The sequence below is a fragment of the Pieris rapae genome, chromosome 20 (genome assembly GCF_905147795.1).
Source record: "Pieris rapae chromosome 20, ilPieRapa1.1, whole genome shotgun sequence".
Taxonomy (NCBI): Eukaryota; Metazoa; Arthropoda; class Insecta; order Lepidoptera; family Pieridae; genus Pieris; species Pieris rapae.
In genome coordinates this window covers 2,010,499-2,026,493 of record NC_059528.1, presented here as the reverse complement: position 1 = coordinate 2,026,493, position 15,995 = coordinate 2,010,499, and the positions used below count along the sequence as shown (strand labels likewise).

General features: G+C 34.0%; 1 protein-coding gene across 4 annotated transcripts in view; it reads left to right on the top strand.

Annotated features, from left to right (window-relative positions):
* Window positions 1–15,995, top strand: part of LOC110993127 (protein bunched, class 1/class 3/D/E isoforms) — a 133,971-nt gene that overhangs the window by 106,027 nt on the left and 11,949 nt on the right. For 3 of the 4 annotated variants that reach the window (XM_022259256.2, XM_022259255.2, XM_045632495.1), the window contains one exon: window positions 14,894–14,945. In XM_022259256.2, the coding sequence (XP_022114948.2) occupies window positions 14,894–14,945 (52 nt within the window). Of the gene's footprint in view, window positions 1–1,549; window positions 1,879–14,893; window positions 14,946–15,995 lie in introns of those variants that run through there. The other variant, XM_045632494.1, reaches the window with a different exon arrangement.

The following is a 15,995-nucleotide window of genomic DNA, read 5'->3' as shown; positions in this document are numbered from 1 at the left end:
CAGCCTAGTCGATCAAGAAACAATGTGTCAGGATTTTGTTTGAATCAAGATTTGCCCTGACATGGTTTCTGTTTATTTATTTGGAAACAAAACACATACATCTTTACAATAAAAATAAAGTTAAAAATAAATCATAAAATAAACACATTGGATGTATCCACAATAGGTTTCACTAATATAACTATATGATACAAACAAAACAAAACATGACAACAACACATAAACATGGAAGAGTTAGGACATTAACAGTTGTTTTTTTTTTTTTTTAATTTTGTTACCTATGTTTTCCTTTTCACAAACATTGCTTTTTCATTTAATTTATCAAGAAATACCAAACTTTACTTAATATTTTTTGATATTCTGGACTTATAATAGACGCCGTCGTACGCTCGCCCAGCCACACTTCCGGTGTCGGTTGTGTCAGGTGTTTCTATTTCTACCTCTCCCTGAACCGCACGTACAATTCACGTTCAAAGTCGGGTTATTTTAAGTGCTATATCTTTACACACACATATTTCTAATTGTATTATCTATAATACAATAAGAAAAATTAAAAAAAGTGACGCTACATTTCTGTATGTTTCATGATCATTTGCCCATCTAATATACAACCACATAGCATAGACACATAGTGTCTAACGCCCGAACCCAATAATTATTAGACCGTAACAGTCAATCGATGTCCTATCATCCCAATAACCAAACCCTTTGAACAATTTTTTTTTGGCGACGGATAGAATGCAATCTCTTCGCTCTTAACACTCATATTTGATATCAATATAAAGCAAATAATATTAAGATATACATGTTTATGTTCGGCACATATTGGCACAGTTGAACTGTCATTTTCATACAAAGGTCTATCCACATACACCGATCCGACCTACCATGGATAGCCTGTATCGATATATGGCTATTACAGTCCGTTGATTGGTATGATCGTTATTGATGGCACACTTTATTCGGATTAAGATGTCTATGTAATTAAATGCCTAGTTAAAAGCGAAGATTTCACATAGACAGAAAGTCCTTTGGTGCATTGCCGGGGATCGAACGCACAATCTCAGCCAACACTGCTCGTACTACACACAATAAGCACATTACCTCGCTTAGTAATTGATTCAACTATGGCAATGCAGGTGATGTACTGTCTGCATTCATCGCCAGGTAGAGGCGTCTCAATAATCGTTACTTGACTTGTTTGCATCGTCCTTGCTCTTATTCCACGTCGGAAGAGTGCCCCATTTAGCTCTCAATTCGTGAACCCAACAACACTCGTCTGACCTTATTTCCTCGCGCAGCCTTTGTTCGGCTGCAGCTGACCTACATTTTCATTGTGTATTGGCAATTAATGAATTAGAAGCACGCGTACGGGGTCTTTCACCCTTCACTGTAGTGACCCATGAATGAAATAAAAATCCAACCCTCCAACACTTGTACCGAAATTCCTGCCTAAATATAATACTGTGCATTATTTAGTCGGGAGCACCTTGCGGACTTATAAAAAGCGGCGAGGTCAATTGCGAACGAGATCCGACAGTGTACAACTCGCACGCGCTAGGCGAAGACGCTCGCATTGATATTGATGATTGTGATTATCACGTGGAACTGTGACAATTGGACGATGCACCGGACGAGCCAATGGGTTTTGGCAAGCTGATTGAGTAAGGCCCAAATAAAAACATAAGCTTCAGTGACGCGGTGGTGATAAGTCGTGTTCCGCATGGTGCAGACCCTGATGGCCGAGTTGCGGGTGCTGATAGGGAAGCGGGCCCCCTCTGGGACCCCGCCTCCCTCACCCCAGACCCCGCAAGCCCCGTATACTCGGCGAGACCTGAAAGCCAATTTGCATAGGCATATGAGTATCGTACTGGACAGGTCAGTGATTTTGGCGGCAGGAATGTATTTTTGCCCGTCTGAAACGTTAGTCAGCAAGGCTAAAAATACGAGATTAATACTAATACAAATGTGTTTTTCTTATAAAAGCGTCGACCTTCAGAGCTTTTAAATGTGTTGAATAAATTGTTATTGATATGTTGGTTTATAGTTTGTTAACGACGCGGGAGTACAATGTTACACAACAATTTGTTCAATGTATTCTATTGGCGTCTTTGTTATAAACACGGACGTAATTTCTATATACATATATTGTATAGAAATGTATTACAAGTCAATGAATAAACGATTAAGTACCTATATTTATTAATATAAAATTTTATTACTTTAAAAACCAAGTCTAGTAAAGATAGATCCTACTCAAGCAAGTTTTCCAATCTGTGTCATAAAGATAAGAGTCAGATTAAAGTATAATAAAATTAAAAATATGGTCACCTTTTTGTCTGTTGAAACAGCTTAAATGTTTGTGGCACGGCATGATTGGGTTCAGATTTTTTTAATAATATAATATTTTTTAATTAGATAACGAACTAAAAATAGTTTTAATCTAGTTTATATTATATTAGTCAAAATAAACATCCATGTACCGTTTAAATTTAAATTCTCTTAATATAACTTCATGTTATATTATTTTCAATGTCATTGTTTGATAACGGGTTTCTTATCTCCTTACCAACTGATTAAAACTCTTATACTAATACTGCAAATGCAATTTATTGGATAATTTATTACTTAGATTAATCGCTTATGCTTAGCTGTTATCAATTGGCTTCAAAACAATTAACATTTTATAACATTCGATGTTGTAGGAAAAATATTTGTGTTTAATTTGTACGAATCGTATTTTGGATAACAATTCAACAATAATAACTGTAGCGTTTGGTGCGATGTTTGAAATTACTGAAAATAACATTCAAATAGTATTTTTATTTGCATATTTAAAATAGATTCGTAGAAATATGGTAACCATATTTTTTAATGTACTTTGTAAAATGTGCAGTAAAGTGTAAAGTACATAAATAAATATATATAAACCAAAGTATAAGTATTGACTGTATAATATATGATCAGGGCGTGTCTGCTACTAGCAAAGTGCCAATAAAACGCAACATTGACGATATCAATCGACGTCGAAGGTGCAAAGTCTTGGCATGCATCCTTTTTTGTCTACCTCTGCCCGAGAGGGTCACGGCGTTTGACATTGTGTCATTGTCGTTTGACATTGTGTCATTGTCGTTTGACATTGTGTCATTGTCGTTTGACATGTGCCTTTGCTTTATTTATTTAATAAAGTTTACCACATCAAACAAAGCACTAAATCGACGGCATATTTTACAAAATCTTCCATATAATGTATGACAATTGCAGTAAACATAAGTATTACAAAAATATATGAAATAAAAAAATTCAATTAAAACCAGCACACAATAAAATATAATAAAATTACCAAAATATTTTGGTTAATCAGAAAAAAATCATCAGCAAAACTGCGAATTAGGTTCGAGACGGGGACAATGCTTACTCTACAACGGATCAGCCAACTACCGAATATATTCAGCTCAGGATAAGCACTGTTCAATCCGTTAAAATCGTGAAGGATTCCAAAGGGAGGTCCTAGGTTGGTTTTGGCAGAAGGAATTGGGAAAATATTGCTGGGTTTAGACCTAGAGAATGGGTATAATAAGATTAATTTCTTGTAGTAGGTACTTAATCACTAATTAATCAAATATAATATGGTGATACAGAATTCTTTCTCTTGATGTTTGTTCCTTTATTTATATGCTTACTGCTATATCCTTCAATAAATCCTTTAAAATATTTTTTACAACTTAATTAATTATATAACTTACCAACGCCTCGTGCGTTATTACTAAGTTACTGTTAAAATATAAAACAACGTATTAAGCAACCTAGAACGGTGAAATATCATTAATAATAATCATCATAATGTTTTAATATCTAGAATCAAATTCGATTAGAATCATGTTTTTAATTTAATTACGTTATCGTAAAACAATTGTTATGTAATATTATATACGTCTTTTAAATGTAATTAATTAAATAAATTCGTCTTTCATCGTGTAATGCCGCTATATTTATATTACACGTTATTACATAAATTCACCTAATTCCATAGAGAATGATTGATGTGCAATTTAATCATCTCTATAATGAGCACCTGGATAGTATCCAGAATGTACGTATGTCATCTAATACCGCGTAATTTTATAACGTAATAACAGTCATTCGATGCATGTACGCGTATTATTCATCACAATCATTGATATCTTTATGAATGTTCATATTACAAAGGGGGTGTGCTACTCCAATTGACCGCAGTCGCTTGCGCCGCGAAGCTAGAGCGCGCCGGCTCTTCGAGGTCGCCGCGAAGCCGTGTATGCCTCGGTATTCGGAATCGCTTATTCACGTGTACCTAAACCTTATCGCCTCTCCATTATCGCATTAAGCTTATTTCGGCCAAATATCGATTTCTCGCCCAGACAAGTAGTGTAAGATTTTTATAAGCGGCGGTGCGCGTGTCGCTCGTTGTATGACATCAGTTAAACTACCACACTAGAAACAATAGACGCTCAGTGCATATAACGTGGTCGGGTCGAACGCACGAGGACCCTCATGGACGACGGACGGTGCGCGACTTGCGAAGCCCTTGGGCGACGAAGTCTGTCCAGCAAACTTCTACAGGTGGCTACAGCGCAGGCGCACATGAAGGTGTGTTCACATGCCGCACCAGCCGAGCACGTTCAAGGTTCGGATTTGGCATCACGTGCCCTTGCCGCCAAAAGACGCAAATCTATTGCCGGCTTCAAATTAAACTTAGCTGAGCCAACTCCGAAAACACCTATACAGCCTCGACAGAATTCTGGTCGTCGTAATACGTGGTGCTCGTAAGTGTTTGATTCATTTTTATTTGTGCACATTGATTTCATTAAATCAAAGATATTGTAATAAACAATTATTTTATCTACCTTAAAAGGTTTTTGGTAACTTAGGAGATACCTTGTCAGTGCTATCGTTTTTCGTCTTATCTTCTTTGATGTTTGAAATCGTTGCTTGTATTCCTTGACTTTCAACGAACATTTCTAGTTTTGTTTAATTTTGCATCTGGTATATTTATATTCTAGCTGGTTTTGCTGACTGAAATTTTACATTCACGAGGTTTCTGTTGCTGTCACCGTGAATAGTGATCAATAGAAGCCTTGGAATTATTGACTTGTCATTTACTCTTGACAGTATCTACGTATCGCTTTTACTTAATGCAATTAACAATACTGAACAATACGTCTGAAATAAAATTATTGCCTTTCATGGCGTAATTATTGTATCAAATTACAAATTCTAAATCAATTTTGTATGGATTTGAACGACTTTCGTTTTTCATATCAATATGTCATGGATTTTTTATATTTTCTTTCATGTATTTTGTATTATTTTTGCTTTAATCACATTTATAATCAGTGTCTACTGTTAGCATTACCGCCGTTACCACTTACCAGCTATGCAGCGGAAACATCCATTTATCCAACTTAGTCCTATTGAAGCAATAAGGATGCAGACGAGTTCACTCACTTTACGTTTTGTTTTACCAAACTATAATATATGTGCGAGTCTGTACATCTTGATCTCCTCTTGGACCTTCATGGTTTTTCTAACTATTCGGTTGGAGTACCAGATCTTTGACAGCAGAAATAGTTTGACTGTGTAAAATATTTCTGCTTCATTTCTCCATCATGTAATTGAATATATGACAAATAAGGTATGGCTTGAGTGGTGCCAAATTGATCTTGTCATTAGTGGTGAGGGATATATATAACGATAGTCTTTTAATTATCAAATCGGGTTTAGTGTTGTATTGTATATTAGTATTAGACCCTTGGTTTACTTCATTGATTTCTATAATATGTATTATCTCATGGACGTAGTTAGGCTAATTGATGATTTGATTACTTTTGAATTAATTTAGTTATAAAATTGTTGTCTATAACGAGACTTATGAAAACATCCTATTTTGTAAATATTATCGTAAAACGATGATATTTTTTACAGAACGCATCTTGTTTACGTTCTATTTATTACGTTTTTAACCTTCTCCTTCTAGAAGGTGCATTAATAGGTACCTACTCTGTAATGTGTTTATAATAATTACAGTCATTATTTTCAAATTATGCGTATGGCAAAAAATACCTTGTTTTGTGCAAGTCAAAGTGAATCAATTGTTTACAGATTACGTCTTCTACCGTATAAGGTCAAACGTTAGTGTAATGCGTCATAATATGCATATAACATGTGCTTACATGATACTTATGTTTAACTAAATAATTTTTATGTTTAGTAAATATTAACATTTTGCCGATCTCGTTTGATCAGCTGAAGCAGGGCGTTGATTGGCGTAATGAAGAGAGAATAATGTTCATGTAACGTTTGGTGATGTTGAAAAGCAAATTTTGCTAACCCCCTTTTTTTAATCTGATGTTGAAAAGTGAAGTTTGCTAAGCCCATTTTTATATCTGATCTTCAAGAGCATTTGCCTATCCACCGTCTCTGAATGTGGCAGGGGTAGGACACACACCAGAATCTGGGCAATTCTGAGTCTGGGTAGGTAATACCTTCTAAAAGGTTGAAATTGGTTTCTGGGTATATTCTATTGTGGCATCTAAATAAATTGCGATTTTGGTGGTGATGTGTTTAGGCTCTATGAATTTACCTAAAATATACACACGTACATGTTACTGCAAAGTGAAGATGTAAGAGCTTATTTGTATTCAACTAATTCTCTCAAAGCTTAAGTCTCAATAAATTGTGCTCGAAATCTGTGTCACTTCGAACATTAACAGCTGGTACGAACGTGTCATAGTAATTATGTTTTTGTACGTACGAGTTTCTATATATAATGTTATTTAGAATTACTGCCTATATTGTAATTTAAGTGTTTTGAGTTTTTAGCATAGTAGGCAAGCATGGATCTGCCTTGTGTACTGGCTCTAATCGCTTGCTTAAAACAATGATTGTTTAGAACAGACAATTATAATATTAGTTTCACTCCTTAAGGCCCTGTTTGTATATGCAAAACACGATTTATTGCTACAGTTGTTTACATTAACATATACAACTCGTAAGTCGTTAAGATATTATAATAAAGCTAAATTGTAAATACTTTAATCTTTTTTTAAATCTGTTTAGTGGATAAAGTAGCGCGTGCTCCTATTTCACCATGCCTCCTGCTGATAGAGGACAAATCTTTGTTTTTAATTTATTGTATTATTCTTTATTACTCAAGATGTCATATGGAACATGGTGTAATGGTTGCAGGTCCTTGTTGTGTAAAAGAAAAAACATGGCGATTAAAATGAGTGGCGGAGAGTTCCAGTTCTTATTTTCCGTTCTACGCCCTTGAATGAGAACTGGCAGTAAATGTAAAATTAGAAACATTTAATGTAAATTTCTTTTTTTTTTTGACGTTCATAAGTGTACATTTAAGTTTTATAATAAAATTAAGGCAACAAGGAAGCTATTATCAACATCAAGATGATTCAGTTGTAAGCTTACACCAAAACCGCAAACCTTGGCGTGGAACATTATGTAATCAAAGAAAATAAGCTAATGACAGTGGGGTTTTTACTTACGGAAACTTAAATATTTTTAATGTTTTTTTGCGGTTTTTTCCTATACTGGTAAGAAACTGTTAACATTTAACACTTTTATAGCTTTTGAGACACGTTTTTTTTACTATTTATATTTTCTTTCTCTCTCAGCTTTTTCTATCTCAGTTTTTGGAAAATAAAAAATCATATCGATAAATTGTAGGCGTTGGCATTGTCGGGTATCGCTGTATTTTATACTACGTGCACAATTGTAGTGTACTATGACTCTTCTATTAAATACAATTTGTTTATTTATGTAGTAGTAACATAGTTGAATAATAAAACATGCAATATTCATTTTAAAATACAATTAATTAAGAAATTTTTGTTTTACATTTTTAAATTGCCAACTAGAACGAAAAATAAATTATTACTCATTTGTAATGTCTGTTGAATACATAAATCTTAGCTAGCTAGAGTTTAAAAAATAGTATAGTCAAATGTTAATGCAAAAATTATTCGCAGATAAAATATTAATAATTCTAAAATTTACATTCCTTGTTCGTATAAAAATGATTAATAACAGTCATTATAATAATCATCTTATGTCTACTGTATGGAATAATCTGCCAATAATATATGATTTTGCATTGAGGTCACGGATGAGATCATCGTTATAATATTACCTTTCCAGCAATAATTGTTTCTTTCGTTTGCTTTTGTGTAGTTTAATCTCCATCATAGAATATAACTGATAAAGAGAAGTTAAGCTAAATCTGTATATTTCAGTTCGTAAAGTTTATGCGAAGAATACACCAATATTTTTTACCCATTGTTCTTTTGGCTAGGGTTTGTATGGAAATCTTTGTTGTTGATAACGGTCTTAGACTAATGTGATTGTTAAGTGTTTCGTTGTGCAGTTTTTATCTAAGAAGAATGTCATTTTTTTGAGCGGGTTTGTGCCAACACTTCATAATAGTATGAATTTTGTAACGGTTAATACTCACGTATTATTCTAAAATGTATGTAACTGAGTTTTCATAAGATTTATATGGCTAATATCCTAAGTGGCAAATTAGCTTATAACCTCATTTCCAAACTTACGTTAAGATATGTAATTTACATTCATCTTTTGTTGTCCTTGTTTTGAGTCGAATGTAAGCATTCTGACGTGGCCCAACAAGGCGTACCCATTTAGAACATTTAAGATGATTTTTATGAAGGTACCGTCCGACCTTGAACATTGTTATATACAACCAATCGATGCATAAGTATCGCATAACATCGTAATGAATACAAAACGCGTATTACGTTAACATCTCATGTACTTGATAAAGCAATACATATTCATGGGTGTTGCTTACAATTTGCAATTACTATTTTACGGGCAATTGTTGTAGATTCAGCTTTGTCGACTCGATATATTTGAAACAGTTCCTTGTGTGTTCTGTTATTCTGTGAGGATCGTTGTAACCTTGAAAGAGTATTTTGGATATATATTTTATTACTTTTTTAAGACTTGGGCAACTTAATATGATGAGAGGCGAATCTTACCAATTCTTAATATGGCGGCAACGCACTCGTGGGTAAATAACATTTAACATTAGATGTGATCTCTTCTCGTTTTCCCATGTTCTGAATGATCTCCCTTTCTCACCTTTTCTTCGGCAAATACGCTGCACATCCGTTAAAAAATTACCCTCATGCGCCTAAAGAAGTTTCACTTCAAAAAAACTCTAGCATGTCAAAATACGTTCATGTCTGAATCTTATTTTAAGCCAATTTATGTGAAACTAAAGGCCCCCGCCACCTTCGTTTGGCCTTAATATATTTGTCTTAATAAGCCAACCTGTTTAGAAGGAACATATGGAACATTTTGCTATAGAAACTGTTCGCTTTCAGACTTACTAAATTACCTATGGAATATTAATTTGTTTAGATATTTAGAATTTTTCCCTGCTTTAAAACCTTTCTCAGAGTTCATATTGAATTTTTATGATTTTTTGTTTATCCAATACAGATCAAAGCGTATCGTTATGGTAACACGAATAATATCCGTGAAAAGTTTACTTATTTAACATTTCTTTGCTTCGTAAAATGTATCGCTAACTTACCAAAAAGGAGGGAAACCGGCGGCTATTCCAGAGACGTCAATAATGATTAATTATAAAAAAAGAAACAAGGAGATAAACAAATTAAATAATTCTAATTAATTAATCTTGCAAAATAATAATATATTTGCAAGCGAATGAATGAGTCATATATTGATATATTAAAATGTATTATTACGTTATCAAATTTATATTAATTATAATTTTGCACCCAAATATTAATTCATATATAAATATTTTAATATACATAAGTCGATTTTTAAACTCTAGTACGAAGATCTTTTAATGTTTTTGAAATATTGCAAACCTTGATTGCCATACAACAGGTATTGTTCCTTATATGCATTACGCAGTTCTCGTTTGAAAAGGTAAATTTGGAATATAATGCAAATAGTTTGTTTGATCCATTCATTAGTCTAGTTCATTAACAAAGGCAATATCATGTATCATTGATGAATTATGGCTCAGGTGGCTGCCAGAGCCATGTAATGGCCGCGGAAGTAAACGCAAATTATTTATTATCTTAACTGCGTCAGATGCAAAAATACATTAGTTAACTTGATGTAGATATTTTGTTACTACATGTCTCAGTTAAGAGGTAATCGAAACTGAAACTAAATTCGTAAAGTTTAATATGCTGGTCTATTGCCAAACGTCACCCGGAAGGAGTGACGATGATTTAAAGCTTTTTAAAAAGTAGAAGTTTTAAAATTAGAAGCACTTTGTGGTGTTCGAGAAGAAAAGAGAAAGGAGATTAGAGATTTTGATTTAGGCTTTCAAAATTAATAAACGATCTTAGTAAATAAAGTCTTTTATCATATTGAAATATGTATTTTTCTATAATTGTCTACCAAGTCGATATATCATACCTATAAAAGTGCCAACTAGTCAAAGAAAAAGACTGTAATCACTGATCTTTAACACTTTATCTAAGTGTTACTTCTATAAAACTATGCGGAAGTAATATGGCTTTTATGACAACTTTTATGCTTCCCGCTTTTTCCGTTATTTAATACTTTGTTTACGCTTTTAGTAACTTCTTTCTAAATTTAATTGTATTATTGCACCTTTAATAATACAGTCAAAATCTATTATAACGACATCTAAGGGACTAGTCATATTTGGTCGTAGAAACAGATAGTCGAAATACCTAATACAATAGAATTAAGCTGGGACCTTTGGTTTTAGTCAATATAACCGGTATGTTGTTCTAAGCGATATCGTCGTAAACGGTTTTGACTGTATTTCACTTAATCAATTTTAACTGAGCCTTGAATTATTTAACCAAACAAAACCATATGAGGATGCTCTTGTTAAATATTCTAAAAGCGTTCTCTTCCATTCCAAAATACCGGTTCGAGCACCTCTATGTTTTATGTGATTTAATAAAAAAGGAAAAAAGTTGCTAACCTTGAACTATACAAAGCCATACAATTTATTGTAAATGGTTTGCTGGATTTTGTTTTCAAAACGTAAAGATAGCTTCGTGTCTCGGACCACGGTAAGAAACATTGACTGAATGTTTGGAGGCGCCACATCGCGTTGAAGCCCCGTAGTAGGTAAAGCCGTGCGCGCGCCACTTGCTCCGGCCGGCCCCCTCCCCCGCCCCCGAAGCAGGCCCCGCTCCCAGTTCGCTGCAACGCGTTGGTCCGGTCGCTCGCGTGTCGATGTAACCGTTACAAAAACAGCTCTACCTCAACACGCACAAGACAATTTGCAAAAACGGCTCCGCTACAGCCCCAAGGTGGGACACGCTCGTCCCACAAGCTACGGATTCTAGAAGACGAAACCATGCAGGCTAAACTTATAAATACGAGCTACTCGTCGATCATGAACAAACAGGATCTGCTACGAGAAGTCGTCGTTAAGTACATCGACTACTTCTACCCTGTGTGAGTAATTTTTCTCTAAGCAAGCTTTGCGACGTGGCGCACTGCGGCTTTTTGTGGCCATCTTATGTCTCTCAAGTTAGCTTTAAGGTCATCTAATATTGAAGAGGTAAGTCGGTGAAGGTTCTACTATAGTGTCCGGCTGCAGGGCAACACTGATTGGCTGACGTCAGCACCGCCTATTGAATTTTAAAGTCTAGTCTGCTCTTATATCGATTAGGTGCAGCTAAGTTAAGGCTAAATATATATGTAATTCAATATGTTACACCCATATTGCCTTCTTGATGACATTATAATGTGTCGCTCAGTGATTTATTAAAGCCGTGTTATTACAAAAAACACGTTTTAATTTCTCGTAATGATGTCATTCATAATTTAGAACAAATATTTTTAAACAATAGACGACTAAATTGCGTGACAGATTTTAACTGCTGACTGCTCCCTCGTGCCCTTTGTTGTAGAAACGCCATTTCGTAATCGGTCCTTTGTTTTTTTGGAATGTCTTTCGTTGCAATTTCTTATCGCAGGACAGCGTTTATCTACTTCAATGTCTGGTGGAAGTCGAGACGAATTCCTAATAATCATTGCCAGTCTGTTTCCTCACTTAATTAAGTAATGATCGATACGAGTGAGTGTTGTGAAACGATGCAGCGAGATGTAACGGTCGTGAGGAACTTGGGCCGTGTCGACATCGGCTACACCCGACGATTTCCCTTCATCGACCTTGGCTCTACACCGCGCAACTGACGGTAACAATGTACTACTGCAATGCACCACGATGCCGCGATTATATCAATCTGTTGCCATGTGGGCAGTGTGATCTCTTATTTATACACCAAACATTTACTAACTCCAACATTTACTAACACCAAACATAAAAACTCACTTGTTTGATACAAATACTTGTTTCGCGTTCTAAAATAATATCGCCGAAATGCCAATGGACTCGGCTTAAGGTTAAATAATCAATAATTTTATAAAGTCGATAAAATTTTAAAAACAAAGTTAAATACAATTGACGATGTGTTTTGCGCATTATCTTGAAATGTTAGCAATGAAATTGTGTGAGTCACTTCGGATATTGAATTTTCATGAGTATTTTACGTATTGTTATTCCTGATCTTTGCTTTCCTGACTTAATTATACCAAAGTTACTTTTGTGTATACATGACTCACGGAAATTAATTTATAATGAAACGTATTTCTAATTATACAGCCATTGTAATTTAGTATTGCGTTAAATAATATTTCAATTTACAAATAGCACACGTTAAACTAAAACATACCTATATAATTTAACCTATATTCTTATCTCGAAAATATCAATTAAATTTTTTTTGAAGATTTCATTGAAGATAAACACTAGTTTATGCAAATCCTTTCCAATCTCCTATGGATCTCCGGTGTATGCTTTACTATGATGAAACGTTTAAACTTACGTCGAGCAACTGAGCACATTTTACGAAAATATAAGTGCTATTTTCAAACATGTTTTGAAATGAGTTTTCAGGTGTACATTCCGTTAACTGACACTGATGAACCATACGCTAGGAGATAATTTGGCAGCACCTTTGTTGCTCGCAAATTAACTGAAGTCACGTTTTACTTTAATTTCATTCAGATAATGAATCGTGTTGCATAATTCTCTTTAATTAATAATTAATTAAACTAAACTAGAAATTGATACTCTTTTTAATTATGTATGACATGTGGGTAGAGACTTTCTACCGACCACGTGCCAACTTACATTTGCACTATCCTATGTGCAAATTTGTCAACGCCGTCCTTGCGTAATCAAGAAAGAATCGAAACTTGTTTTGTTGAGGTTCCTTCAGAGAAAGCAGCGTTTACTTAACAGGAATATGCTTTCTAAAAAAGGCGTTAATTTTGCAATGGTTTTTCAGCTCACCTATTTCCGTCATATGTACAAACGTCAGTTGGTGGTCGTGAAATTCACGGTGGTCATCCAATACGTCTCTAGACAGTAATGAACTGGTCGAAATTGATACGTTTCTCAACGCTTGAATGCACGTCAACTTCGACGTCGCTGCTCACCTCGATGACGGCTTGCCGGCACGGATCTGACTGGAGAAAGTCAAGAACGTACTCATATTGTGCTACATTGCTGAATTCAATAGTATAAGGTCATAAATTAAATACAAAATTGTAAAATAGCTGTGTTTTGATTTTATAGCTGTTTTGGTTTTGTTACCTGAAATTCCATATTCGAATGAAGAAAAATAAAATGTGTGGATGAGAGACAATCTCTCGCTCCTGAGAGGCAATGTTGGCAATGTTAAAATATTTTCTAAAACAGTTGCAAAATAATATTAAGTGCATAAATGTATAACGATTGAGGTTACACTTATAGATCTGTCGATAAGTTAAGACCTTGTAGTTGATTGTAGGTGAACAGGTTGCTACTACAAATAACACAGCTTATACATATAGGTAACTTAAATGTTTTACTGCCGACACATGACAAGCCAATTGTTCCAATATGTTGTCCAAATATCTTCTAATAACATTTTAGGCCATTTAAATATTTACCCCAGTACAATCTATGTTGGTATAAGCATCCAGACTTGCCAATTTTCTCACATTTGTACATTAACTATGTTTTCTATGAAACGGATGTCCTTGTCATCTTCTATATATTTATCGCGGATGCTTCACCAGTTAACAAGGAGATATTTATAACTGATTTCTACAATTTACTACAATAATATAATCAATATTTCAATTTAAATATTTCCTTTGGTTTAAATTCTTGTAGGCCGTTAATTGCAGACTTGCAAATTAGCGATACCTACTCGTGATTTGTAGATTAATGATGTATGAATTAAATTAAATCTACCGTTAGTAAGTAATACAAACAATCTGATGAGGTATATTAATGTGGTTAAATAATGCAGTTATTATTATTGTCTTAAAACGAGGTAGAAAGATGATACAACTCAGACGTAAGCTTTTATTTATCATAATTTGTTGTTTCCATTACGTCCATAACAATAGTTCTATCAAATGGAACGATAAGTTTTAGAAAATTCACCACGGTTCTCCTTTGTTTTGAGGCGTGCCAATGTGAAAGTGACCGATAAGCGATATGCACGCATTCTTAACTTTACGATAAACAATGAATTAAATTCTTGTTTGTTAGAGTTATTTCATTACAATTTAAATTGACGGAACTATAATCGATTACATAGTTCTTTGGAATTCACTAAAACAAAAGAATATCCCTCTGGTTTAAAGCCATGGAAAGATATGAATATTGTAATGACTATCTTGCGATTTTATTGCTATGAAACAATAATTTGTTTAATAATACTATGCTTTGGATTAACGATTACACCGTGTGTTCTAGCATTATAATAATAGTTTTTTTTTGTTTCAGCGCATCTGGCACTAGCGCCGTGGCAATCGACAATAAGATCGAGCAAGCTATGGTAAGATTTTTTACATTTACTAAAGTTTATACAATTGGAGCAAATAGCTGTTTAGATATCTCTAACCAATATTCAATAAAGACGGTATTTTGCATAAAATTATTCAATACCATCGTATTTGCGGGCTGTATTTCTTTTATATTATTACCATTTAATCCCTGATACTTCAGAGGTTTCTCTAATATTAGTTAGACGGTATTTGTGAACGTGTATAACATCTTATACAGGTTACATCCTAACGTTACTTTGGTAGCAGTATGGAGCATAGGTGAAAGTGTGTAATGTGTATATATATATATCGTAAATTATACTCGAAAATATAAAAAAAAATAAGAGCTTAACCTATTAATTAATAAATCTTCTAATTCCCGTCTTTGAACCAAGTACTCTCCAGTCTCACAACTTGACAGAGACGAAAAAGAACTTTAGGATATATAGGTATTTTTAATCGATCGACAATCTTTATAGATGAGCTTGTAATAATGGTTGAAACTAAAAATCATTTGATTTTGAAAGTACATATTTATTTACAATAGTGTCAAATGCAACTAGCATTCTCTTTGCATTCCTAGACAGAAAGCATGCGTTCGGTGTTCTATAAAATCTCGTGTCTATGCAAAAAATGTCGACACCGCATTAACAGTGGTAAAAGTTAACCTCGTCTACATGTATCACCATAATCACCAAGTCAAGTTTAACTGACTAGATTTAATAGTTCTGCAGTCAGTAGGTTTTCTTCCTGATTCACATCGTGATTTGATTGACTTTTGACAGTTCAAATTTTCTTCAACTTTTGTGTTGAAAGATGATGTTGTATGTCCATTATCGTCGCTGTAGAATGATTAGCCTCTTTCGTCCAACGACCCAAATATTACAGAAAACGAAAAAAAAATTCATTTCGTCAAGGATTTTTGTAAGTATTGGTACTTCAAAGGTTATTTATTAATAACATAAATAAAGCCTTACTTCATTAATTCCTCAGTCTTTTTTGTCTTTTAGACATAAGAAAATGTGCAAATAAGATCAATAAATAAATCTACAGTAACGTTA